We start from the raw sequence: 26,922 nt of genomic DNA on the forward strand, positions 1-26,922 counted from the left end.
GCTTATGGTTGAGCATCTCACTTATGAAAAAGATAGCCTATCACCCTTCCTTGCCCATATGTTTAATAGGGTCCTCTTAGAGGGATTTCCCCCCAACTTTTCCCCCACCTGGCCATTATCACACTATTTCACCTATCCATAACACACTATATGGGAGACCTCATGGATCCTAATAACTACTTAATCATCATGATCGACCATATCTTGGGCAAGCTTTATAGATCTATACTTGAGTTTGAGCTCAGTACATGAGAGGGATATAGGGCACTAGGGTAGGCAAGATTCAGGAGGACCTTCTCCATGATGGATCACATATACATGCTTTGGACTATCATCGAGCATGCCAAGGTAGATGGCCACTGACTATAATGCTTCTTTATGGACTTCCACAAAGCTTTTGATATAGTGCCTCTCGGTTGCCTTGGGCCCGTCTCCTATGACATCTCTAGGTCTCGTCTGACATGGGCTATCAGTACAATCAATTATTGGTCGGGTGAGATGCCCGAATAGTATTGCACACCTCCTACTAGGCCATACATAGATCACTCTCATGGATAAAAAGATAGAGGTTGTGTACTCATATGTCTATCTTGGTATAGCTTGCAGCAACTGGATAAGAGGTGTGGAATACCATAACCTTCCATAGCTTTTAAGGAGGGGCTACAAAAGCAATTAGATGCTTTACTAGATTTTTGCACACAAAAAGGGAGCTCTCATTCAACCTTGAGAAAACCAAGGTTATGGTATTCCACACCTCCTACCAACTTACACATTGTATGAAGATGATTTACATGGGTAGTAGGATTGAGGTGGTGCACTCATATGTCTATCTTGGAGCTACCTTCACTAGTCTGTGCTTCTCTATGAGACACGTAGTGGAGGATAGATTCACTAGAGGATATGTAGCTCTAGCCTATTGGAGAGGCGGTGTTTCCATGCGCATTTTTAGGAGTTGAGGATGAAGATTGAGCTTTTTGAAACCCTAGTCACACTGGCACTTATGTAACGAAGGTCCCTTATAAGCACAAATTTATCCCCGATAGATTGGCAATGCATAGATCATCATCAAATCATGGTATTATCATGGATGATACACAACAAACCACATGTCCCCCACTAGATCATCTAGGCAGAGTTTGTTGTGGCCTCGTTGTGGCTCCTATGTTAATGGAGGCCCTATTCTAGACAAACACTTATATAAAGAGGGTGAGGGAGATGGATCCACTTCAACTCCCTTGACTTGCACTACAGTCTCATCACAATAGATAGTAGCCAAAGGAGAGCATTCATCCTGGTGGTATGACACAATAATCACTTGGTTTTAGGCACATGAACTACATGTGGACCAACTCCCTTCATTTCAATATAATCAAGATTCCCCATACATTAGGCTTACACATGAGGACATGAACTGGGTGATTTGATACAATCTACTAGGACTATACACACGTAACACATGGATCACTCCAGTAGGCCCATTACCTGATGGAGATGTAGTACTATAGAGATTATTTCATAAGATTCACAACAGATGGTTTCATGTTATCTCAATGTCTTCATGTCCTATGTAGTACTAGAGAAATGATTTCTTGAGATTCACAAACAAATGATATCATACAAATACCATGTTATCTTGATGTCTTCATGTCCCCACGCTATGAGGATAGTCATTAGCCAACTTAGGGTATCATTCCATGGATTAAGGATAGAGAAATGGTAAAGTTGAGCAGTTACCCAAACAGGATAGGACATGTAGACTTTGTCTTTAGATGGGGGTTGAGTCGAAGGAGCACTATGTCTGTTGTTGCTAGTGCCTAGTCTACTATGAGATGAGAGGAAGATTTCACTACCTATTAAGAGAGGGAGTGGGATTTGGATCCTTATCCTGATCATGGAGTACCCATATCAGAGTTTGCTGGACATAGAGAGTTACCACTCAAAAATCCTCACCCCCAACAGTCTTCCTCTCGGCTTGCCATCACCAATTTTTCTAGCCTAGAGGAGGGGTGGATAGGGAGGCCCACCATAGTGGGATATGGGAGCCTATACAACAATGCCCCCTCAAGCGATCCCATGAGCGTCACATCAGATTGGGTATGCACACTTTAGAGAGCTAGACTCCCTCATCCTGTTGGACCCCACCCACCCTGAGCTCATTAACCCTCAATTCACGAGATCTGGGCCTGCCCCATCGGGCGGCCTCATCCTCTCACAACAGAGTATTGATATCTCTAGCCTTCTTTAGTCACCCATGATGGACATCCCAGATGGGCCCTTGCCTGGCATACATAGTTGATTTATTTAGCTCGCTCATATCCCATCACTTATTGTACCCATACTTGGCATGATAGGATTTGCATTTTTTATCTTGTATAATCTCAAGAGTCTGAGATCTTAGCTTTCACTTTTTAGTTTTAGCTAATTATGGGTTTTTCTTTTTTCATCCATGACCTGGCATAGTATGATCTACATTGTTTATCTTGTATAATCTCGAAGTCTGAGATCTTAGCTTTGACTTTTTTAGTTTTGGCTTACTATTGGTTTTTCTTTTTTCATCCATGACTTGGCATGGTAGAATCTAGATTTTACATCTTTTATAATCTCATGGATCTTACATAGTAGCATATTGTACCTGGCATAGTAGGATCTAGATTTTTCATCTTGTATAATCTTAGAGTTTAAGATCTTAGCTTTCAGTTTTCAGTTTTAGTTTACTGTTGCTTTTTCTTTTCATCCATGACCTGGTGTAGTAGGATCTAGATTTTACATCTTTTATAATCTCATGTATCTTGTGTAGTAGGATATTCTACCTTCTACCCTATACTTGGCATAGTAGGATCTAGATTGTTCATCTTGTATAATCTTAGGGTTTGAGATCTTAGCTTTTAGTTTTAGTTTATGTTTCCTTTTCTTTATCCATCTATGATGAGATTTCATTTAGTATAACCTTATTTCTTCTCTCTCTCTCTCTCTCTCTCTCTCTCTCTCTCTCTCTCTAGGTTTTCTCTCTAACTCACCCACTCCCTCTTGCAACCTAGGCTATAACAAGTAATGTCTACCAAAGTTCAAATGACTTTCCTTGTTCTATCTTCCAAGGCACATAGCTCTTTACTGGTGCTTTTTTATTTCACACAACTTTTTTTGTTATTGTTAAAATGGTTATTACATGCTCTTGCAAAACAAATATTCTTGTTTTTTATGAGATGGAGTTTTTTTATAGTTTTTTTGTTAGAGATTTGGTCCCATACAAAAAGAAACTTTTCATATTTTTGCACAAAGGATTTGTCTATCATGAAAGAATTTATCGTTATGACCCATGTTATTTGACGAATAATAATCATGGTCATTTAAATTTATATATTTTTTATGATGCCTATTTCTCATGAACACGTTAGGATTGATTGATGTGATGTCAATTGATTGTTACTACTGACGTGGTTTATGTTTATGAGTTTAGGTGATGAGGTGTGCAAGGGTACCGATTTAGGTGTTGCACAGTGCGAGGGTACCGATTTAGGTGTCGCACGGATGGTGGATTGAGTCATGGCGTGTGGACCGATCTCACAATATTTTGTGGCTGTATTATGGCATTTGATATTATTTTAACATCAGTGTGATGTGTGTGTGTGCATGCGTCAATTTATTGTATAGTGTGCGTACGAGCATTAGTTGATTTATTTTGTAATGTGCATATGTGCACAAGTTAGATTATTGCATTAGAAAAATTGTGCAAACCTTAGAAGGTTTGAGGACAAAGGTTAATTGAGGACCAAGGCTAAAATTGAGGACAAAGGTTAATTGAGAACCAAGGCTAAAATTGAGGACAAAGGCTAATTAAATGGCAAAGTCCAAATATGGATGTATACTTTATTTTTGGCTGAAAGCCTACTTTTGGGAATATATAAAAAAATACCCACACGAGAAGAAGCCACTCACGTTGGGGGGGAAGATTGCACCCAGTCTTGTGTTGCCTTGTGTTGATGGTGATGTATTTCTTTCTCTTGCTCTATGTTTTGATATGTGCTTTAATTTTCAATTTAATTCAAGTAATTGTTTTGACATTTGATATAATTTTTATGAGTCTTTTGATTATTCTCTTCAAGAAAATTAAAGGTCCGGTTGCATTTATTCCTCTTAAAAATTCTTATGTTAGTTGGACTTATTTGTGTACATGTATATCCCAGCTTTAGATTTTGGACTTATTTATAGACACTAATGTTGTATGTAAATCCCAACTTTAGATTTTGGACTTATTTATAAAAACTAACGTTGTATGTATAAATCAACTTTAGATTTTGGACTTATTTGTGTACCTAGTTATAAACACTCGTTGGACTTATTTGTGTACATAGCTATAGACACTAATGTTGTATCTATATCCCAAGTTTAGATTTTGTTTGTATCCAAAGAAATATGCAATTTTTAAAATGTACTATATTATACATTGAAAATCGGAGTTCAAAACCTAGTTGTAACTTTGGTGTACTAAAATCTAACAGGAGTTCAATACCTAGTTGTAACTCTATACAAGCTTATAGAGTTCAAAACCTACTTGTAACTTTGACGTACTAAAATTAAAATCTCAAATTTTCATAGTTTCTCAATCCTTGTTTTAGGCTTCTACACTCTAATGGACTTATGAACTTATTACTAAACCCTTGAGAAATTGTTGTGCATGGCATGACCATACAGGGGATCTCCCACTCCTTGACATAATAGTATTCATGCTTAGTTTGTTGTAGTTGTGGGTCTCCACTCTTCCTTAGAATCATGAACCCACCATCTTTGTCCTCAAAATGAAGCATACATGCATGCCATCTTGCCACATTTAGCTCTCTAGCTTGAAGAGAAACCACACCAACCTCCAAACTAAAATGGACCTTATAAGAATTGAGATTTCAATTGTTTGTAAAAATGGTCTTCTTATCAAGGCTATGAATTATCAACTTCTATAGAATCGTGTAGCTATACACACTAGCTTGCCATATCCAACAAAAAAAGTATTGGTTTACACATGCCACCAACTTATCTAATACTCAATTACCAATCTTAAGGACATTTTGAACTACACCAACACAAGCCTAATGCCACATTCAAGTGAACATCTCTAAGAGCCTTTAAATTATAAAGGCTCTTTGTCTACACATTCTAAGGCTTGGTATATATGGTTGATTCGCTACAATTGTGTTCCTCTCAAACGAATGATAAATTATCTTTGATGGATGGCCTTTATTCCCTAAGATGAATGGTGGATGGCATGTGCTCCCTAAGATGAATGGTGGATGGCATGTACTCCCTAAGATGAGTGACAAAAATCTTCACACTCATTATTATTAATGGTGGATGGCATGTATCTCCGTAAGATGAGCGACAAAACTCTTCACACGCATTATGAGATGGAGATATGCTGAGGTTGACAAATGGAGACAGGAGAGAGGCCCTGTGTTTCCATAGAAAGCAAACGGTGCTTTTTTTTTCCCATTGGCCTTGTGCTTCGCCGGCCTTTGATGGGCGATGCCTTTGATGTCTTGTGATTTGTTTTTTTCTCCTTTTTTGATTGTTTTGCCGGCCCATTTCTTCCTCCCATCGGTAGCCTCCGCCCTCAGAGTACCACACTCTTTCATATCCATGCGCTCTTTGTGGACGTTGATCGTCGCCAGCTAATGACTTAATTAGCAATTGGCTTATCTTCGTCCGCCCTTCATAACCATCGCCACCTGATAGCTAATCATAATTAGCAAATCAATTGGCTTGTTGGGTCATCATTAGCTGCTGACAAAGACGCTAGATTCAAATCAATTGCCTTGTTAGGTCATCATTAGCTGCTGGCAAAGAGGCTAGCTTCATAACCATCGCCAGCTGATAGCTAATCATGTCATTAGTTGCTAGATTGCAAATCAGCAAATGCGCAAGCTAATCTGAAAAAGCAAAAAGCAATTCAGGAAGCAACCCACAAAGCAATTAGCACTGAAAAGTGGGAGCCCAGCACACGTTTTGGGCGATTTAACTGGGCGCCCATTATGAAGCTCCCTTGATTATGAAGAAATCTGGGCTGCAAAACATGATCAGGGCGTTTTGGCGGCAAATGCAAAAGCAGTGAAGGGAGAAAAAAAGAGAGAGGCAAAAAGCAAAAAGCAATTCAAGGAGGTGAGCCAGAAAGCTGGCAGTGATAATTGGGCGCCCACCATGAGGCTCCCTTCAATTGCTCTCATCTCACTCATCTGGCTACTGTTGGGGTTGGCATTGCCCTCCTCTGCAATCACCAATACACAAGATGGTAAGCTCCAGTACAAGCAAGGAAAATTAAAAGCTTTAGGCTACAGGAAGATAAATCAAAATCCTTCCTCCACCATCAGTCAAACAAGATTTGAGATGAACGGGCTAAGGTTATTTTTATCCAGTTAAGGTTAATGTTAGCTAAAATGAGATTTGAGAGAAATCAAATTTGATAAAGGTTGCCTTTCAGGCTTCCTCCACCATCAGTATCAGGCTTCCTCCACCATCAGTAAAGTAAAACAAGACTAGTTCTACACCTGCACGTTGCTACGGCACTGCTGCAACCGGTGCACAATCTGCCCCTTTGTACACTGCTGCCAGATGGTTAGAGGAGGAGAGGAGATGCTAGAGAGAGTGACGTGTGGCAAGGGGAAAACCTCTGCTTAATAGAATAGATATGAAACTGACAGGTTTAGCCAAATCTAATCTTTCACAACTTCCTACACTACATGCTAAAAGAGGGTGGTATGAAGATAGTGGACGCATATAAGTTTTAGAGGAGAGGAGATGGTTTTAGAGTAGATGCTAGAAAGAGTGACGTGTGGCAAGGGGAAAACCTCTGCTTAATATAATAGATATGAAACTGATAGGTTTAGCCAAATCTAATCTTTCACAACTTCCTACACTACATGCTAAAAGAGGGCGGTATGAAGATAGTGGACACATATAAGTTTCTTCATTTCTGTTGAGCTCAAAATTAAATTTTCTACTTTTTTAACTTCACAGTTTTATTGGTCTTGAATCATCTTTGTTTTCTGGTCCTCCATGGCCCCAACTTTGTCTTAGGGATTTGGTTTTAAAAAAATCAAAACTTCAATTTTTTTTAAAACGTGCATAGATGGATACAAACGGATAAATAGTTGTTGGCAATGGCTACTGAAAGGGACATTAAGCTTTGGAAGTCACATTGAAGTCGTTTCTTTTTTCACATGCACGAGAGCTTCATTTGTAAGAGATCTATGTAATTGCATAAGGGTTCTACCTTATGCATAGAGATCAAAGAGACTTATATGCATAAGGTAGAGCCCTTAATGCAAATGTCTAGAGCTCAATGCATTTGCATAAGGGCTCTACCTTATGCATAGAGCTCAAGGAGAGCTCTATGGTAAGTGTCCTTATACAAATGCATATAGATTCACCTTATGTTTCATATTAAAAAATGGGCAATGGATTGCCACTCTCACTGCAAAAATCAAGCATTATGATCACTCGATAACCAGATTTTGAAGGGAATTGGTAACTATGCCAGACTCAGCACAATTACAAAAACCCTTGGCCAACTTCACTTGGCATCTAGCATGGCAGCTGGGGGAAACCCCTTATTAATGGTGTGCAAGAGGACATGTATGGCTCAGCAAACAAACTTCAACTCTAGTTTATCATGTTGTAAGAGGGTACATAAGAAGATGTTTAAAATTAGGTAGCCACATCAGGCAGAAACTTTCACAAACAATTCAAAACTATTGACTCATGCAAAATAGTGTTAAGTTATTCCAAAATTATATTGATTGAGCCAATATTAGTTGGCTAGCAGAACCAATATTTGCACGTATCAACATGCTTTTTCAAATGGAGATTTCTGCTCGTTTAACTCCATCTCTGCTGACCTCAAAGTTGGCTGAAAATGGGGTCTTACAAGTGTTTGCTTCATCATCATTTTGCTGGTCTCAAATTAAGATTGCCACCTCTCTTTCTCATGTATTGGAGGCTGATTTCAAAATGGATTTTTGTAGTGGATGCACTCAAAGCTCTGCAAGCCGCATGGTCCCCTACTTTCTTCTCTTGGAGCGGGGACCCCTGCGAGAACGGGTGGACAGGCGTCACATGTGATCCACTGAAAACAAAAGTTGTCAAGCTGTGAGCACCCTCATCATCCACATAAATATTTTTGGCAGCCAAACTTGAACACTTCACCTTTGCAAGCAGATGATCACCTCTGAACTAGTGCATTCTTAAACCCTCTGTGGTACTTGAGATAAAAGAGTACTTCACCATGTTCAAGTCATGACTTTTTGAACCATTTGCAGAGCCCTTCCATCGATGGAGATCATGGGAATCCTGCCCGCAGAGATCGCGAACCTCATCAACTTACAAGTTCTGTGAGTGCTATTCCCCTCCACCACAATGCCATCAGTGCAGAACATAATTGAACTGTGGAAAACTCTCTCTCTCTCTCTCTCTCTCTCTCTCTCTCTCAACACTGTTAACAACCTTAAAGTTGCTAACTTTTGTGCAAATGTAGTGACTTGTCTTACAATGGAAACTTGACTGGCACGCTCCCAGCAGAGTTATTTCTCCTTGCAAATCTATCACAACTGTAAGTGCCTCAATTAGAGCATGCTAATCAAGACATCAAACAGTGAATGCTATTCTGCATGCAACATAAGATAAATATCATGGGTATAGAATTATCTTTTATGTACTACACATATATCAACCATAACTCCAACTGCTTACTATCTTTAGTGCAATTTTTTACCATGCAAAACTGAAAAATGGGGCTTGGTTACAGGTTCTTACAGTACTGTGGCTTTTACGGTACGATACCTCCGGATTTGGGAAACCTCACAGGCTTGACATACCTGTAAGGGCAAATACTGCAATTGAATGGTAAAATACCTTCCACTGGCCTTCTTGATTCACACTTTGCTCTTGCCTGAATTGCTTTGCCAGGGCATTAAACCATAACTATTTTACGGGACCAATCCCAACCACCATCGGCCAGCTCTCACAGCTGTTTTGGTTTGACATATCAAGCAACCAGCTCAGTGGAAACCTTCCATCAACATTAAGCAAGCTCACCAAAACAAAGCATGTGTAAGTTTTTAAGATGGTTAATGCTTGAATCATTTCTTTCAATGATAATTGCTAATGCTATCAATGTAATACCACCACGTAGCCATTTGCAAGTCAACAACTTCACAGGGACTATCCCAGAGGGCACCTTCAACTCTCAAATGGCAATAATACACTTGTATGTGCTCTCTCCAAATTGCCTTTTGAAACCCTTGACAGATACAGCAGCTCTTTAACTTGGGGTTTGATTTGTTAGCAGGTTGCTGAATAACAACTCTCTTGAAGGTCCAATACCTGCGGATGTGGGGAATTTAACTCATCTGGATATCTTGTAGGTGGAAAAGGCTTTTGATTCTCCAGCATTTCTATGGCAGTTTTTCACCCTTTGTTTTCTTGAAATCTGAAAATTTCATGTGAATTGCCTGGTCCTGGTTGCGGTTGAGCCACAGGCGACTTGACTTCAATGGCTTTACCAGCATACCAGACAGTCTGACAGAGCTCACAACCATGACTGCAATGTAGGTTCACATCATCACAAGAGTAATAACTTCATGCCAAACTCTTGCTTTAGTTGGATAACTAGATCATTATTCAAAAGTTTTCATATGCAATGCAGGCAAATAGACCACAATGATATCAATGGTGCCGCCGTACCCAACCTCACAGACCTTGCCAATTTGCAAATTCTGTAAGTGCATGGCATCAAAAGGGTTGCAAAAAACTCTTGCTGCTTGTCATCGTTACACAAAATTTGTTACATTTTTCTTTCCTCTAATGACAGGAATTTAGGTCACAAAATTTGTTACATTTTTCTTTCCTCTAATGACAGGGATTTAGGTTATAATCACTTCGCACCCAGTCCAATACCTTCATGGTTTTCTAGCCTCCCCAACCTGCAATACCTGTAAGTTAAAGAAATTCAAATCACCTCTGTGACTTAATCAAATCCTCAGGACACTGAGTGTAGATATGTATGCATGTACACCCAGCATGTGCTTGTGCATTTGTGTACACACATTATGGGGTTTCGAAATTTCGCCTTGCTCTTTTGGGTGCTCCCTAAGCTCTTTAGTTTCTTTCAGAGGGATGGAAGCTGGTAATCTCGAGGGTGCCATCCCTGCAGATGTCTTCTCTCCTTCAAATCTTACTTCAGTGTAAGGATTTAAAAAAAGTATAATGTCACTATGAGTAGCATGCCATCTTTGATGTTTTATTGCATGATTGTCTTGATGGGTTTAATATTCTAGCTACTAACTATGAGCATATATTAGCAGGTTGCTCGGATACAACAGTTTAAATGGCACACTTGACCTTCAGAATGCAGGCCCAAATCTCGCCGAAGTCGACCTTGAGCAAAACCGCATAACTGGACTCCATGATGGCAGCTTTTCTGGAACCTTGAAGTACCTCTTTGGACCTTATCTTTGTACATTTAACTTATCACTTTAGTGCATGAAAAATATGTGACCATATCTTTTGTGTGTGTGTGTACACAGCTTAAAAGGGAACCTCATCTGTGAAGAGAATCCTAATCAGCCTAACAATGCTTGCAATCCAACTGCAACAACCGCTTCCTCAATGCAGCCTTCAGCATGTGGGTGTTCACAGGGAACAGGATCCAATCCCACAGCCGCACCTGGAAGCTGCCTCTGTAGCTACCCTGTCAGCGGTGTCCTTATTTTCATTGCCTTGAAGGTCACATTGGACTCTAGAGTTATCCCAACCTTGCAGTCTGGCTTTACGAAAAACATCCCACTTGTTACAAGCCAAGCCCAAGTCTCCATTTCAACAGTCTCCGAAGTCGTTGCAAATATCTCCATTTATCCGAACAATGCTGAGGATTGGGATGTCAGTGAAGCTAATCTGATCACTACTCTTCTCAGTAGCAAGGCGATCCTTTTTCCTTCTGTAGGACCATATGAGTACCTGCCTTTTGGTCCCTATTCTCCTCCTGGTATGCAAACTCCCTATGTGGATACCTCTAGCCTCTATGTATGATTCAAATGGACTTACGGAGTATTATTAGGTATCCTTGGAGTCAAATATGCGTGATTTTTTTTGTGTGATGCTATTAAATTGCAGGAACTACTGCAAAAAAAACCACTTTGAGTGGAGGTGCCAAGATTGGTGTTGGCATTGGAGTAGCAACCTTGGCAGCTGTTATTCTAAGTATTGGTGGCTATGCTCTCATGCAAAAAAAGAGAGCTGATAAGGCAGAACAAATAAGCAAGCCTTTTGGTATGTGGACCACTATACTATATATACTAAGTTGGCTGTCCATAGCAGTAGTCTAGATCTCCTCTACGAGCTCATAAATATCAAATGGTTGTGACCATTTCAAGTGTCTTCTTACATAGGCATAAGAACTATAGGATAAGAGACCAAAGTGTTAGAATTAGTGCATCTCAGTGTATTTGGCCAGTACCTATCTTATGGGATTTTACCTATTTTTCTCATGATTATTGGTCTTGGGCCAGTCAGCCAGCTTCATCATGCAGCCGGCCAGCTTCTGGCCTAGAGCCTCCCATTGTACACTTTATTCATCCATTCCTTTGCACAAGTTCAACATCTCTTGCTGGCTAATTGCCATTGTAAAGCCTTCATGCTAATATAAAAGGTGATCTTCTCCACAAGCTCTCTACTCTCTCTTGTTCATTTTCTGCTTCCGCCTGTGCATTCTCCAACACAAAGTGCAGTGAGTTCTGGGTTTAACTTATATAGACTATCCTGTATGTATTTAGCTAAACCCTAGCTCTTCACCTTAGCCTCCTCTTTTGGATGCCTTTACCCCACTATGGGGAATTTCCTAACCTTAGGAGAGAGTTAGCACATTCAACCATCTTCGTCTCTTCTCAAGTGAAGTGTAGCGCAAATATTTGCAGATGGTGCAGCTTCTCTTGCTCACCAATGCATTGTACATTCATCTATACTCATAAGTGTAGCAGAGGTGTCGTCTCTTCACAGGTATTAGTAGAGTGTCTTTTTGGAATGCTTATAGATGACTGCAGTGCATACCTACATGCACTAATCGATTATCTTTACCTGTTTCTTCCCGAATTTCAGCTTCTTGGATGACTGCTGGGGAGGACAAAGGTGGTGCACCAAAAGTTAAAGGTGCTCGGCTATTCAGTCTATCTGAAGTAAAAAAGGCCACCGACAACTTCAGTAAAGGCAATGAGATAGGTGCAGGCGGCTATGGAAAGGTACCCAGTAGTTGTGATTTCTCATCTGATAAGAGTCTGCTAGAGCATCTGGCCAAAAGAAGGCAACCTAAAAATTCATTTGAAATCCTTTCAGGTTTACAAAGGTGTTCTACCTTCAGGTGAGCAAGTTGCAATAAAGAAGGCACAAGCAAGTTCTCATCAAGGAGCAGCAGAATTCAAGAATGAGATTGAGCTCTTATCACGGGTTCATCATAAGAATCTTGTTGGTCTTCTGGGGTTTTGTTTTGAAGAGCAAATGCTCGTCTATGAATATATGCCTAACGGTACTCTACGCGACTCGTTGTCTGGTAAGTGTTATTCTGATCAAACATGTGTCTGTCCTGGAGTTTGGTTGCCTCTTTTGAACACACCTACGTGAATATATATGGCAAGCATGGTGTGTTCATATATAGGTAGCCAAGTTGAGTCCCATGAAGCCCAAAATGGGCTTCAAATATAAGGTCTATCTCTTCTCTCCCCCGAGGACGAGTCTGTGTTTTTATGCATGCAAGAATACTCTTGCCTGTCGGAGATGGGTCATGCCACTAGTAATATTCTAAAAGCCATGTGGTTGGGCAGGTCACACAAACATAAAGATGGACTGGCACAGGAGACTTGGAGTTGCCGTTGGTTCAGCGCGTGGACTCGCATACTTGCACACGGAAGCAGATCCACCAATTATCCATAGAGATGTCAAGTCTAGCAATATACTTCTAGATGAGAAACTTGTTGCAAAGGTAGGGGACTTCGGCCTATCAAAGCTTGTGCCAGACGACGAGGGTACTGGAAAAGGCCACATATCTACCCAAGTCAAGGGAACTCTGGTAGGACCTGCAAGCAAAAACCCATGTTTCAAAAGAATCTTGTTGCCTTCTTTAAAGAAACCCTTTCAAAGGATGTGTCTATGTGCATTTGTACAATAAAAACACCTGGTTCCAATATGCATCTGCAAGTGACATTTTGATGGTGCGTTGAACAGGGATATCTTGATCCAGAATACTACACCAGTCAGCGGCTTACGGAAAAGAGTGATGTTTACAGTTTTGGGATAGTTCTGCTGGAGCTCCTCACTTCAAAGCAACCTATAGAGCATGGGAAATTCATTGTACGTGAGGTTCGACATGCATTACAGAAAGGCGGATTACCTTCTCTTCAGTGCCTTCTTGACAGACATCTGGTGGACTGCCCTACTGCTGACCTAAAAGTGTTCTTGGATGTCGCCCTTCGTTGCGTCGAGGAAGCTGCAGCTTCACGCCCGACCATGAAACAGGTTACAAAAGAGCTGGAGATGCTGGTGACGCACTCCGAAGAAGGGACCAAAAAAACCAATGGTGCCTACAATTTCAGTGACCATGAGAACCAGAAGCCCAAATTTCCCAAAGATATGGAATCTTCCTTTCAGTAAAGTGGTGGCTATGGAGTGTCTGTTGTCATTGAACCCAAGTAAAGCATTGGCCTCTTCACTTTCCTTCACCTGGCATGCTCCTTTCTATGGCCAATGGAGAAGGTGGAGCTTTCCATCGCATAGCCAGGCCTACACACTGAAACCCTGCCAGCACTTGTAGCCCCCTTTCTTTTAAAGGCAAACCATTTTCAGCAAAGGCCATTAAAAAGCCAAAAGGATGTGTACCTGCCTGCCTCTCTTACATGCAAGCCTTACACACTGCCAATACACATGAACCTCAAAAGCTATCCAAAGAACTTCATTGTGCTCTGCTCTGCTTGAGCAGATTTGCCAAGCATCAAGTATTCAACACGCACCATTTCTTTGCATTTCCGAGAAGGAGATGATGACTGTAAAGTGTGAATCATATTGATAAAACTTGTGTACTTCAATGATCTGGTATAGGATATTACACATTAGTAAACAGCATTGAGTACAATGTAACCGTACATACATTCACAGGTCATGCACAATTCCATTACTGCGGATTTCTTGTTGCGTCTACATGTGGCTGGTGAGAAGGCATTCATTTCCCCCAGGCCTGGACCTTTTGTGGGGAAGGAAGTAAGGGTGACCTGGATTGTATGTATCTATGAGTCAAATGTCCATAGTAAGCTCTACTCCTAATGCTATGCGACTCTCAAAGAATTCTAATTTTGTCATCCTTGGATCTGAACTGCAGGAGTCCACACATATCAAGCACAGTAACAAACCCATTTATGCAAACAACTGGAATGTTGGATCCCTACGGTTTGGAACTTGGCTACGTCTGGGATCTCCGTCTTCTCTAGGTCTTCCTCACTGCCTGTATCATGAAAACTACTATGCAGTACTCACCCACCTTCCCATGGCACTCACACATTCCTTTCAAGAAAAGTCATGAGCAGCTTTCAGAGCCCAAGGTTCTCTTGTTGCGACTTGTGGGGTTTTTTTTCCATTGTTTTCCTTAAGGCTCAAGATTCTCCCATAGTAACCGTTTTCCACCACCCATAGGTGCTTTTTATCCACCCTAGGCAATGCTGCTGCCAAGGAAGCACCTTGGGGTTTTGAACCCAGGACCTCCTGGTCCTGGGCTGACACCTTCACCACTTGGGCCATCACCTCATTGGCTGTGACTTGTGGGCTTTTGTCATCCATGAGAGTCTAAACACAAAGCTTCAAATCATCAACTTCATCATGCATAGCATAGATTACATGCTATTACACTTCCACTCACGTCATCACCGCCCAAGAGTAGGTGCACGCAAACCAGTGTTGGCTGGCCAGATCGGTCTTGTTAAGGGCTGCTCAACCGATTTGGGCAGAACCACCCATTAGCCACCTCTTGCTCCTGCAGTGTGGTTTCTCACCTCCACGTTTTATAAAACATCAACATCCTTCTATCCAAGTTAGATTTCCCTCACTTGTTTCACTTGGGCTTTCCAAAATTCTGTACTTTTGACCACGCCTGGTCCACTCCGTAGTGGCTTGTGGAAGCTTCATAGAAATTTATTCAATGGAGTAATCATGTCACATGCACCCCACACTTGGGTGCTATTATATGTGAGTTTTGGATAGTGATGAGCAATATGGCTCATTGTGTGCCCTAGTCCAGGGACATGTTTGGCTAGTCACCAAGGAGAAAGTCCACACAGCTTCAGTGGGAGCATCCAAGACACATCTAGGACCTAGACGACAATAGTAGCAAGACTGGCTATTGGTCAGTCTATATACCACATGACAAAGTCATCAAGGAAAAGAAGGAGACAAGGTCATCAAGGAAAGGAAGGAGACAAGGTCAAGAATCTCTACTACAACATTATACACACAAATATATTGAAAGGTGGGTTTCATTCAGTGGGTTTTGGGACCCAATTGGGTGTCTAGTGTATCTCTCTCTTCTCTTCTCTCCGTGTTTGTATCTCACCAATTGCATAGCTAACTTAGTAATGTATGATTAAGGCTTCTACATGTGAGAATTCATTGGCATGACCTTGGACTACCTCATAAGAAGTCCAGAGGGTAGACGCTTGAACTGGATCATTAATGGCATGCTCCACCAACAGCTGGTAATCCTCCCTAACCATCTGGTATTCTTAATGGTAGCATTCAAGCATGGTGATCAAAGAGCCTAAGTACCTCCTTAGAATCAGCATCTGCTTTGTGTGGAATAACTAATAGCTCTTTAATACCAATCCACAACCATAAGCAAGTATTTCATTCTCTAACCTAAGGAACCCTACCATGAAGTCCCGGTAACATGCAACTGGCTTGATCGTGTAACACACAGCAAGACATTCTTTATACCTTTATGAAGCGAGCATGAAGCAATCTTTTATACACAGGAGGGAGAGAGAGAGAGAGAGAGAGAGAGAGAGAGAGAGAGAGAGAAGAAGAAGAAGAAGAAGAAGAAGAAGAAGAAGAAGAGACAACACCAGATTTGGTCCCAATTTACCCATTGAAGGGCCCCCTTGCAAGTAGGAGTATTTGCTTATATTACTTTGGAGAACTGTTACAATGCAGAGAACTTATTGAGACTTGACTGATGGAGCAAGGACGTTGTAGATCAGAAGTCTGCTGAACCATCAAGCGGTATGAAGCCAACTTTGAAGCCACTTCGGATAGCCTTATGTACACCCAGATCTATTGAGGGAGATGCACTACTGAAGGCTTACTGCTGAAGCAAACTTTGGGGGCTGCCTTGGGACTGAAGCACTAAGTGCTTGGCTGTGAATTATGCTTGCAAAGACCAAAGTCTTCAAACACATATCTGCACTGTGTTCTCTGAGAGAACGCTGATTTATGAGATGAATTTATGCAATGGAATGAGGGCCTAATTTTATATGGGTTTAGGCTGCTGGTTGGTGGAGACAACAGTCTGTCGGCCTGTTACAGAAACTCACAACCTGCTTTTTCCAGCATTAAATGCTGCGCTTGATCATATGTGAGATTCTGGCTACTGTGGCATCTTCTGATGCTGGCGAACTGCCGTCCCAACTGGCCGACAGGTTCCTATCCTCATACAGGCTGCCAACTGGTATCTAGGGCTCTCCCATGGGCTGGCCGATGGCCTAGCCCATAAGCCCATGTCTTGTCATGGCATGTAGGCTGGCCAATAGGCTAGCCCATGTGCCAAGATGACTAAATGTTGTACCATGTTCTATATATGAATTTAAAGAGCTGACTTTTACCATGCCTAACCTCAGATGACCTAAATGCTTGTTCTCCAAGTGGGTTAAGTGACTGACCCTCACATCTAAAGCTGGGAGACTGACCTTCATAGCTCGTGCCTGACATGGACTAGGGCTCACAATGGGGTCACGGCATACGACAAATCTTCCTTTAAAGGTGCTAAACATCTGTATAAGTATAGCACTATTGATGAGCTAGTGTATCACACTGCACCTCATTGCATGGTGCATGTGACATTCCCTCCTTAGCTTGGCGGTAGTTGCATGGCCTCTAAGTAGTTTGCCAATAACTGGGGGTACTCTGGAAGAAATCCTCGTCCAGCCAAACGACTTCGTGAATGCTTGGGTCCTTGAACTTTGTATAGAATTGTTTGATTTTGTGACCGGATGAAAGAAAGAGCATCACAGGTTGTAGGCCCAAAGCACAAACTGTCCCCTACCACGACTCATAAGAGTCCAAAAGAGACCTCAACGTGAACTTTTAGAGTGTGTAGTTGGTTCCATCTGCCAGATTCAGAGTTTGTTCCGACCTAATCACGATCTCTCACAACTCATAAGAGTCCAAAATGGATAACTTGACTTCTAGAGTTTATAGTTGGTTCGTCCAACTAACCATCGATGATGGCTCAGGCCTTGTGATTGTGTTATTTGTAGGTTGGGCCATTTCTTCAAGTCTACTACCAAGAGTCACTTGCCAAAAAGCCTTGTCTAGAGCTTGTACTCCCATATCATGTAGCACTTATACAAACAACGAAATCTTTCACAAAACAGAATTTAATCCAAGAGGAGAGATGGAGAGTAACAGTGCTTACAAGCATAAGAGACTGTTGCTACAACCAACATTACCTCTAGCATATATGCAAGAATGAGATGAAAAGTGAGGGGAAGGGTGAGAACCTTTGTATATCTCTCCAGAGAGCTGGTCGGCAAATTGTAGCACGCCGACAGCTGTCCAGTTGTAACTTGGTTGAACACAATGCTAATCAATACACTTAAATACACTAAGATTTGATGGACACTTGCTCAAATACAAGAAGTAAATTACTGAATTGACAAGAGACACACAATGAGCCGGAACGGCCGACCCCTCCCTCAAATAAAGTATATTGATCTTGGGAGAATCAAGTACATAGTGTCATGGGCATTTCTGACCGGATTTCCATACCAATGCATATGAATACAGTATTGCAAACAAGTGGTTGTCGTTGTAGACTTGCAATCCACACTACCCTCTCAAGTGCCCATGTTCCCTACCATCTGCTCTCTATTGTTCCACCAACACACGGTAGCAACAATCTGCAAGAGAGCACGTAGGACAAGAGAACACTACACAGGGTATGTGATCTTGTAATCTGGTTCCTCCCTCCTGCCACTTGCTTCCATATTTAAGCATTAAAGCTTACCAATTGCAAGTAGAGTCGATGACAGCGGAAGTCTTCGCGATGGAAGTCCTTGGAGTGAAGAGATCTTCAATTGATCACAATTCTTCGCGACAAAAGTCTTCAAGAGGATGAAAGGAACCTTGGGAAAGCTTCCCCTATGGTTCAACTTGAGAAAGGAGGGCTGAAATTAGGGTTTTCAGCAAAAAGACCATAAATTACAGCAATAAAGAGAGCTGTTTTGCTGAATTTCAGTCATTGGGAGTGTGTAGGAGAGTGATTAGCATCCGGAATCACTCTTGGAAGCTTGAAAATCACCTTAGCAAGCTTGGAAATGGAGTTGAGAAGGAGAATGTGCAGAAAATACAACCCAACAGCCTTCATGAAGGAGGCGCCAATCTCTAGAGAGAGGAGGAGGAGAGAGGTGGTGAGTTGTCCAGTGTAGGTGGCAGGCAGGTGCTTTGTGGCGGAAAGCCAAGTCCACAATATCACACGAGTGGCATCAATCCCCGGCATATACAACTGCCATGGACACCAGTCCAATGTACATACATGATGAGAAAGCACGGGTGGACCAATTGGGTGGCCAAATGGTGACACCAGTAGCATAAAATGTTATAAAATGCCTAAAAAATGGTAGAAAAATCCCAAATAATATCTACTAAATATGCCAATGCAGGGTCTCATAAAATGACCAATACAAGCATGAAAAAAGGTGATGTAGACCTCTAGAGTAATATATTCCAACACCTTCTCTTCAGTGCGCCAGAGTGGCGGTCCAATACCAGCACGCTGAAGTAACACCTCCAAAGTAGCTCTCGGAAGTGGTTTGGTAAAGAGATCAGCTACATTGTCCTTGGTAGAACATTAGGACAGCCGAAGAAATCCCAACTCGATGCAGTCACGTACAAAATGATAATGCACCTCAATATGCTTGGATAGTCCCCGTATCACAGGATTCTGAGCTAGAGCAATAGCACTCTAAGAATCCGAGAAAATGATAACTAGGGAAGTGTCGGCACAACACAAATGCTCCAAAATTTGATGAATCCAAAGTGCCTCAGTCAAGGAGAGAAGGTAGGATTTATACTCAGCCTCGGTGGAAGAAGTAGAAATAGAACTTTGCTTTTAAGACTTCCAAGAAACCAATCCTGTACTAAGCATAAAGCAATATCTAGATGTAGACCTCCGAGTATCAATGCAACCTGCCCAATCAGAATCTGTGAAACCAACCAAGTCAGCACCACTAGAATAGGTGATGCCATAATCTGAAGTACCTCGAAGATAACGAAGAACTCTCAAGGGTGCCTGCCAATGAGACCTTCGAGTGGCTGATGAGAACTGGCTGAGAACACTCATAGCATAGGAGATATCTGGACGGGTGTTGGCAAGGTAAAGCAATGAGCCAACAATCTGTCGGTACTCTCTGGAATCCACCAAGGGTGTATCATCTTCCTTGGATAACTTGGCATTGGGATCCATGGGACAAGAGAGAGGTGTACAATCTAACAACCCATAGAGTGAGAGCAGCTTCTTCACATACTTCTGTTGAGAAATGAAGATACAGTCATCTTTCTGCCAAACCTCCAACCCCAACTATGACCAGATCTCTTCCACCACCCTTGGACCTCGTCATTCATCTCGAGCTTCCACATCTCATCACAGTGAATTATGCTCTAACGAGTTCTCTCCAGGAGATCGATGAGCCTGAGAGTCCAGAGGAGGCTCTTTCACAGCTGTAGTGGTGGCAAGCCATGGAAGCAGAGATGTCCTCTATTGAGAGGAATCACACTTGGTCTTTGGTGCCACGGCCTTTACATCGTCGTGTGATTGGTGTGAAATGGATTTTCAAAGTCAAGTTTCATGCAGATGGTACTTTGGATAACTACAAAGGTTGCCTTATTACTCGAGGATATGCTCAGAAGGTAGGTGAAGACTTTGATGAGACATTTGCTCCTACAGCTAGGTATACCACCATCAGGATTGTTTTGGCTCTAGTTGCACACTTCAGATGGCCCATGTTCTAGATGGATGTCAAATCCGCTTTTCTGAATGGAGATTTAGAGGAGGAAGTTTATGTGGAGTAGCCTCCTAGTTTTGTGATTCAAGGACAGGACACCCATATTTATCTTCTGCAGAAGGCTCTTAATGGTCTCAAACAGGCACCCCGTGCTTGGTATCAAAAGATTGATGCCTTCCTCTTATCTCTTGGCTTTGAGAGGGCATATACTAACAGCAATCTCTATGTGCTTCTTTCTGATGGGGATATTTGTGTCATTGTTTTGTATGTTGATGATCTCATCCTTTCTGGCTTAGATACTGAGTTGGTCACACAGGTTCAGTCCAAGCTTTCAACGACATTTGAGATGACTGATCTTCGCCTTCTTAAACGCATACGGGTATGGAAGTACGGAAAAAGTACGGTTCAGACTCCCAAGAAATTCCATACGTCGGATACCATACGACACCCTAAATTTAAGGAAGAACATGCTACATATGACATTAAAAACCAAAGAAACTTGAAATTGCAAAGATTTTGGGATTAGAAAAAACATAAATGATGTAGAGCCAGAATCCAAACTCCGGACTTTATATTACATGTATGATCAATGATGTAACATGTTACATAAGTAGGGAGCGTGGAGTGGGCAAATGCCAAAACCTGTCACCTGTAGGCTCTGGACAAAGCCTCAAGAAACTAAATAAAACATGAGGAGGTCCAAGCCTCAAGAAACTAAATAAAACATGAGTGGAAGCAAGCAAAAACATGGATGATGAAGTGCTCACTGCTCAGTGGGCAAGCCTCAAAACCTGTAGACTGACTCCTGAGCAGTGAGGAAAAACATAGGTAGGAAGTGGACAAAACATAAGTAGAGAGTGGAAGAATACTAAGTAGCCCTAAGCCTCATCAAAGCTCCCCTCATCCTCAGCATGATCAATGGACTCCTCATCCTCATTTGCAAACTCCTCCTCCTCATTATCAAACTCATAAGCCTCGTTAGCAACTGAGCATGATGTCCCAACATGGCTAGAGGATGGCTGGCCATCTGTAGAGGGTGGAGCAATCGAAAGAGGCTCCAAAGCCTCATCTGCCTCTGCAATAGCCTCTTGCAAATCTTGCAAGGCAATCAAGCGCTCCTCATCTTTTTCTTTGTTAAGCATTTCCAATGTGATCTCCAGTCTCTCATAGTCTCTTTCTTTGATCTTGGAGATGAGCCTCAAGTTTGTGCGTATGAAAACAAGCTTCTCCATATGAGAAGCCTGTTTCTTCTCTTAGTACGAATGAGAGAAAATGTGCTCCAATTTCTTTCACATGGGAGGCACATGTGCCTTGAGAAAGCACCCTAAGTGCAAGAGCTTGTAATTTGGGTGTGCAAGCCCCAAATGCCACCATTTCACACCCTCTTGCATTCTTTTCTCATCTTTTGCAATGGGACGAGCAAATGTGTCACTTTCTTGCTTATACTTGTCCAACTCATCAATGAGATCTCCTTGCAAGGCCAAATCACCCTTAGTGTATTTCTCCAACAATGTCATCCATCCATCATGCACCTCTGAGTCACTATCTTACTCTTTTACTTTCCATACAAGGTGCAAGATATAGTCCACAACATGTAATGGTGTGTGCATCATTTCCCATCTACAAATGCATAGGTTCTCGATCTCTTTCATCTTATTGGCCTCAATGCCTTGCATGTTTTGCACTTGCTCTAACATACAATCTGTAAGCTCATACATGAGGCCCATGGTGGCTCCTTCCCTGTCAGCCAAGTGGAGAATCTTCAAAATGGGAGCGCATATCTTGACAATGGTTCTTGCCTCTTGCAAAAAGATGCAGAGAAAACAATGTCTGACACCTCAATTGCCTGAGGGGTCTTTGATGCCTTTATTTTTACAAATTTATCATCAATCATCAGCTTGCGCACACCCTGCATACATCTCTCATCCAAGAGAGTAACCAACATAATATAAAAGTATGCAAACCAAGTTGCAAAAGGCTTCACCAAGTCCTTGCTGAGTTTTCTAAATAATGCCAACATTGTGGACTTCCTTGTGACAAAAGTGACCACTTGAGTTTCTTGGTTTAGAACTTTCGCAACCCAAGAAATTTTGCCAATGTTCTCAAACAAGAGGTCCAAGCAATGGCATGCACATCTAGTGTAGAAAATGGTTAGCCACTCCTGTTCAACCAATTTCCCAGTCCGAACGCAATTCGATGCGTTATCCATGCATACCTGCACAACATTTGCTGGGCCAACCTCAATGATAATCTGCTTTGAATGTTGGAAAATAAACTCCCCAGATGTGTCCACAGATTTCAAGAATACAGTGTCATGAGTGGAGCATGCAAGAAAATTTATGATAGGCCTGCGCCTAGCGTCTGACCATCCATCAAAAACAATGGTGCATCCATATTTTTTCCATTTCTCGCACACACCCATGATCTCATGATCAATGCATTTGACCTCATCCACTAACTTAGTGGTGCGCAAGCAATGGTAAGATGGAGGCACATAAGGACCAGCATGTCCAATTGCCTTCACCATCTCCAACAAGTAAGAACTCCTCACTTTCCAATGGGGAATGTCCTCCGCATAAAAGAATCTGCGCATTGCAATGGTTGCTTGCTTTCATGCTTGTACATTCCATGCATTTGCCAAATCCCCCTTCCCTTTAGACATCTTTCTCTTCTTACATGATAACCCAACATTTGCACTACCACTGACTTGTGTACTTCCCTGTGTGCCCATTGATGCGGACCCTGCACCCTGAGATACATCTCCACCCAAATCATCCACCAAAGCATCCACAAAAGCCTCTCAACCATGAACACTGCTACGATTGTCTGCATGCAACCTCCTGCAAACATCTTTAACCTCTTCTGATACATTTGCACAAGGCCCCACACCATGGCCAACCAAGCCCAACATGTGTGCCCGAATGCGTAGCGGGCCTCCATCCCATTGATGAGGGCAATATGCATTTACAAGTGAATTGCCCTTTCCCAAGGGTCTTCACTTGGGTCACATATTGCCACTCTGGACGCTTGGATCGGCCCATCTGTAAAAAGGGTGATTTAGACATAGCTTCATTAGAGGTTGAAGAGGCCAACACTGGGTACAAAATTGAACAAACTTGAGTCTTGAAGTATGAAGAGGGATCAGGGAGAAGGCACACACTTGACAAAGTTCAAACCGTACACACAGTGGCCATGGCCCACTGGTAAGTGCACACACACACACACACACACACACACGTGACACAAGGTTGAAACTTTCAAGACTCATGAGAGGGGGAAGGGGGGGCGCACGCAGAAAAAAGGGGGGCGTAGGCTATAAAGGGGGGGGGGGGCGCAGGTAGAAAAAAGGTGGGCAAAATATGCACTGTGCAGCGGCCAGCCTACAGGCTATAGTCGTGGGCTTCAACTTGCGAATTTTCTTACCTTAAGGCTTAGCCACTTAAGTGCTTGCTTTGAAGTTTGCTTTGCTTGGGGGCCTCAAAAAGGTCGTGTACAGCAGCGACGCAGCGCAACGTCCTCGAGCAGCACGCACGTCAAATTGGCAACCCAAAACCCGAAAAAAAAAATTAAAAGCCCCAAATTTTAGGGCACTGTACGGAAAAAGATTTCCGACATGGACGGACGTACGGAATTCCAAGCCAACGCGTACAAAAAAAACTATGGATATGGTTATGGAGTTGTGCATCAGTGAGACTAGAATCTCTAAAGAGTTGTTGAACCCACCGAGGTAGGCCAGCCTTCCTCTCAAAGCGTGAAGAAGAAGAAGATCCAGTTGCAGCAGCAGAGGACTCAACTGATGTTGCTAGGAGAGGTGATGAAGTAAGCACTGGTGGGGGTAATCCCGGAGTCAAAGCAAGGCTCGTAGAGGGACTGGGAGCTTTAGAAGCTGGTGCAACAGGAACTGGTGGCTGTAAAGGAACAGCTGGCACTGGAGTTGCAGCAGCAGCAGCAGCAGCAGCAGGAGCTGGATGTGGAAGAGGTATAAGATCACTAACATCCACCGGGAATTGATCATCCCGAAAATCTGTAGATGCATCAGGTGGAGAGAATTCAATGCCAAACAAGCTCTCATCAAACCGAGCATCACAAAAAATGATGATGTCATCAACCTCCGGATCCTAGAAGCGATACCTGTTGGATCTTTGACTTTGATGCGAGTGTGGTCCTCTTTTGATTTGGGAAATGCACATAAGCAACACAACTGAAAACACATAGATGAGAAACAGAAGGCTTGTGTCCTGTAAAAGCCTCCTATGGGGTCATCCCCTCAACCGCTTTTGTGAGAGAGCGGTTAATCATATAATGAAACCGGCCTCTAGTAGAAACCAAAGTGCGGTAGACTAGCAGTCACCCTTCCACTTGCAGTCCAGATATAAAAACAAATGTGATTGGAGCTAGAGTGCCCCAAACCTGAAAAGAGAACGATACCTGTTGGCCCCAAAGCTTGGCGCCCCTTTCGGTATTTCTTTATTCAATTTCAAAAAGATGTAAAACTGAGTCCTCAAGCTAAAGGAGAGCTTACAAGCTCCATGTAAGCTGATTTTCCTACTTGTTTAATGAAGAATCTATGGTTTTCTTAATTTTTATGTTTTGCAGTTAATTGAATTAAATTCAAATGCTATGCCTTGATGAAAAGGCCACCCCCTTCTCTTCTTTACATTCCAGACTTTCTTAATCCTAGAAAGATTAACTAAGGGATTAATTAAACTCTTCTTATTGTTTACTCTCTTGAATTTTAGAAAATTGTGTAGATTAGAGTTCCATGAATCTAATTTAAGTTAAAATAGAATGATCAAAAATGAGAAATGGTCAGCCATACAAAGGAGGTTATGGAAAATTTTTCCAAAATTTTGTGGAAAAGAGAGATTGTTTTTATGTTATTCCAAAAGAGTAATTCCCACCATTTTTTGCATCTAAAAGAAATATTCTCATGTACATATTCACCTATGAATATGCATGGATACAACAAAACCAGCCAGGAGAATACACCTGTATGTCCAATCTGGCAGCCCACAAGACCTCTTAGCACAGAGGAGTCACACACAGATCTGTGTCCCACAAAAGCAACACTCTGTGTTTCCCTCTGATCAGCCAAGACCATTCAACAGGGCAGCCTTGAGCACACATCTGGCATATCCCATGTACATGGTTTCACAATTCAGCATAATCATACATCCACTGTCCAATCTCTGTCTCCACCCTTTCAATCTGCCATACCCCTCCTCTCACAAGGGGCCAGATAGCACGACTCTGCAGCAGACATAAGCCAATGGAAAGAAAGATAGATGGACGAGTTCAGAGCTTACCAAAATCAGCTCGTGGATTTGCACCGGAGGAAGTGACTGTACCAATCTGTACTTGCAGTCGCTTGTTTCAACAACTCTGCTCCACACGTGTGCACTTGACTGTACGAATCTGCATGCACAACACGTGTGTGTACCTATCTGTACCTTCCTCCCTGCAGCCGCCTCAGTGTTGTACCTGCAGCTCTCTGATGATGCGCTGACTGTACCAAGTGAGGCGCCGCCTGCAGCTGTACAATACTGTACGGCTCTGTCTGTACTAGCTGGACAGAACTGCAGCAGTGCACCCTGCACGTGTGTGTACCTGTTGGACAGTTCTGCGCCTGCAACTGTCTAGACAGTACTGTAGTAGTACAAGTTGCACGTGTGTGTACCTGCTGGACTAGTCTGCGCCTGCAACAATACGTACAGGTCTGTACCTGCTCCACAACCGCCGCCTAAGCCTGCAGCAGTAACTGCTGTCGTACAGCTCTGTACGGGCAGTTTCCACAGTGCTGTACGGCCTGTTTTCACACAGAAATCAGCGGTTCCCAGCTCTATGCAGTCGACCAGCCTTCTCTTCTCCACGCTTGAGAGCTTGCACGTAGGTTACACGCCTCCCAAAAAGCTAGAGAGAGAGAGATGAGAGGCATGCAACTCCAAAAGTGGAGTGGCCTCTCTCCAAAAATGTCCTAGGGCCCCAACTTTAATAAACATTAAAGTTCCCTAGGGGCCACTAAGGCCTAGGGGCAACCCATGTAAAACATTAAAACATTAATGTTCTAGTTCCCCCCTTCACACTTGGAGATGTCCATACATCATTCTCTCTGTCCGGGCACCCCAAATGTGAATCATTTAATATTTTTGCTCAGCAACCACCATGCCCACACTTGTGCTGTTCCATTTTCACAGGGCCATGACAGATAAACTGAGGTAGCCAAAGCTTCACCCCAACGAGGGAGACCTGCATGATGCAACAAAGAACGAGCCATCTCTTTTATGGTCCGGTTCTTCTCTTCCTCAACTCCATTCTGTTAAGGAGTGTAAGGAACTATGGTCTGTCGGTGAATGCCCTTTGATGCAAGGAAGTTATCAATGTATAAATTTACCACCATTATTAGTCCAGAGAAAAAAAACTGTACTGCCAGCAAATTTTCCACCATCGCGATCCAAGTCCTAAAATTGGCAAAAGCATCTAACTTGCAAGCCAGAAAACATACCCAAACTTTGCGAGTGAAATCATCCACAAGAAGAAGAAAATATCGAGCCCCTCCAAGAGACCTCAACCTCCATGGGTCCAACAAGATCTGCATGTATAAGCTCCAGTCTTTGGGTTGCTCGATGAGTGGCTT

General features: G+C 42.4%; 1 protein-coding gene, 1 long non-coding RNA gene and 1 pseudogene across 4 annotated transcripts; 1 reads left to right on the forward strand and 2 right to left on the reverse strand.

The window, feature by feature from the left end:
* The first annotated feature begins 5,607 nt into the window (after positions 1–5,607).
* Positions 5,608–14,367, forward strand: LOC147605414 (leucine-rich repeat receptor protein kinase HPCA1-like). The gene is made up of 19 exons (XM_086793333.1): positions 5,608–6,277; positions 8,010–8,133; positions 8,304–8,375; positions 8,519–8,593; positions 8,789–8,860; positions 8,950–9,093; positions 9,176–9,250; positions 9,332–9,403; positions 9,522–9,590; positions 9,689–9,760; positions 9,902–9,976; positions 10,155–10,226; positions 10,347–10,475; positions 10,569–11,026; positions 11,155–11,310; positions 12,136–12,275; positions 12,370–12,583; positions 12,855–13,099; positions 13,255–14,367. Exons 1-19 carry the CDS (start codon positions 6,187–6,189, stop codon positions 13,678–13,680), a joined length of 2,781 nt encoding a protein of 926 aa, XP_086649459.1. The 5' UTR covers positions 5,608–6,186; the 3' UTR covers positions 13,681–14,367.
* On the reverse strand, positions 7,718–9,318 carry LOC147605415 (uncharacterized). Of its 3 annotated transcripts, XR_015265151.1 has the most exons (4): positions 8,797–9,318; positions 8,532–8,647; positions 8,191–8,334; positions 7,718–8,110 (listed from the first exon to the last, which is right to left on the reverse strand). It is a non-coding gene; the product is annotated as an uncharacterized LOC147605415 (long non-coding RNA). The 3 variants fall into 3 exon arrangements; XR_015265152.1 differs by having other exon boundaries at positions 8,211–8,647; XR_015265150.1 differs by having other exon boundaries at positions 8,191–8,647.
* A 7,210-nt stretch (positions 14,368–21,577) lies between the features above and the next one.
* LOC147605416 (uncharacterized) lies at positions 21,578–23,019 on the reverse strand (annotated as a pseudogene).
* Positions 23,020–26,922: the final 3,903 nt, after the last annotated feature.

Source organism: Cibotium barometz, chromosome 59 (genome assembly GCF_041138505.1).
Source record: "Cibotium barometz isolate CiBa-2024 chromosome 59, ASM4113850v1, whole genome shotgun sequence".
Classification (NCBI taxonomy): Eukaryota; Viridiplantae; Streptophyta; class Polypodiopsida; order Cyatheales; family Cibotiaceae; genus Cibotium; species Cibotium barometz.

Coding starts and splice junctions, on each gene's coding strand:
- LOC147605414 (XM_086793333.1), top strand. CDS start 6,187: ATGAGGCTCCCTTCAATTGCTCTCATCTCACTCATCTGGCTACTGTTG. Junction 9,094..9,175: donor CTCACCAAAACAAAGCATGT/GTAAGTTTTTAA, acceptor ACCACCACGTAG/CCATTTGCAAGTCAACAACT. Junction 9,251..9,331: donor CAAATGGCAATAATACACTT/GTATGTGCTCTC, acceptor ATTTGTTAGCAG/GTTGCTGAATAACAACTCTC.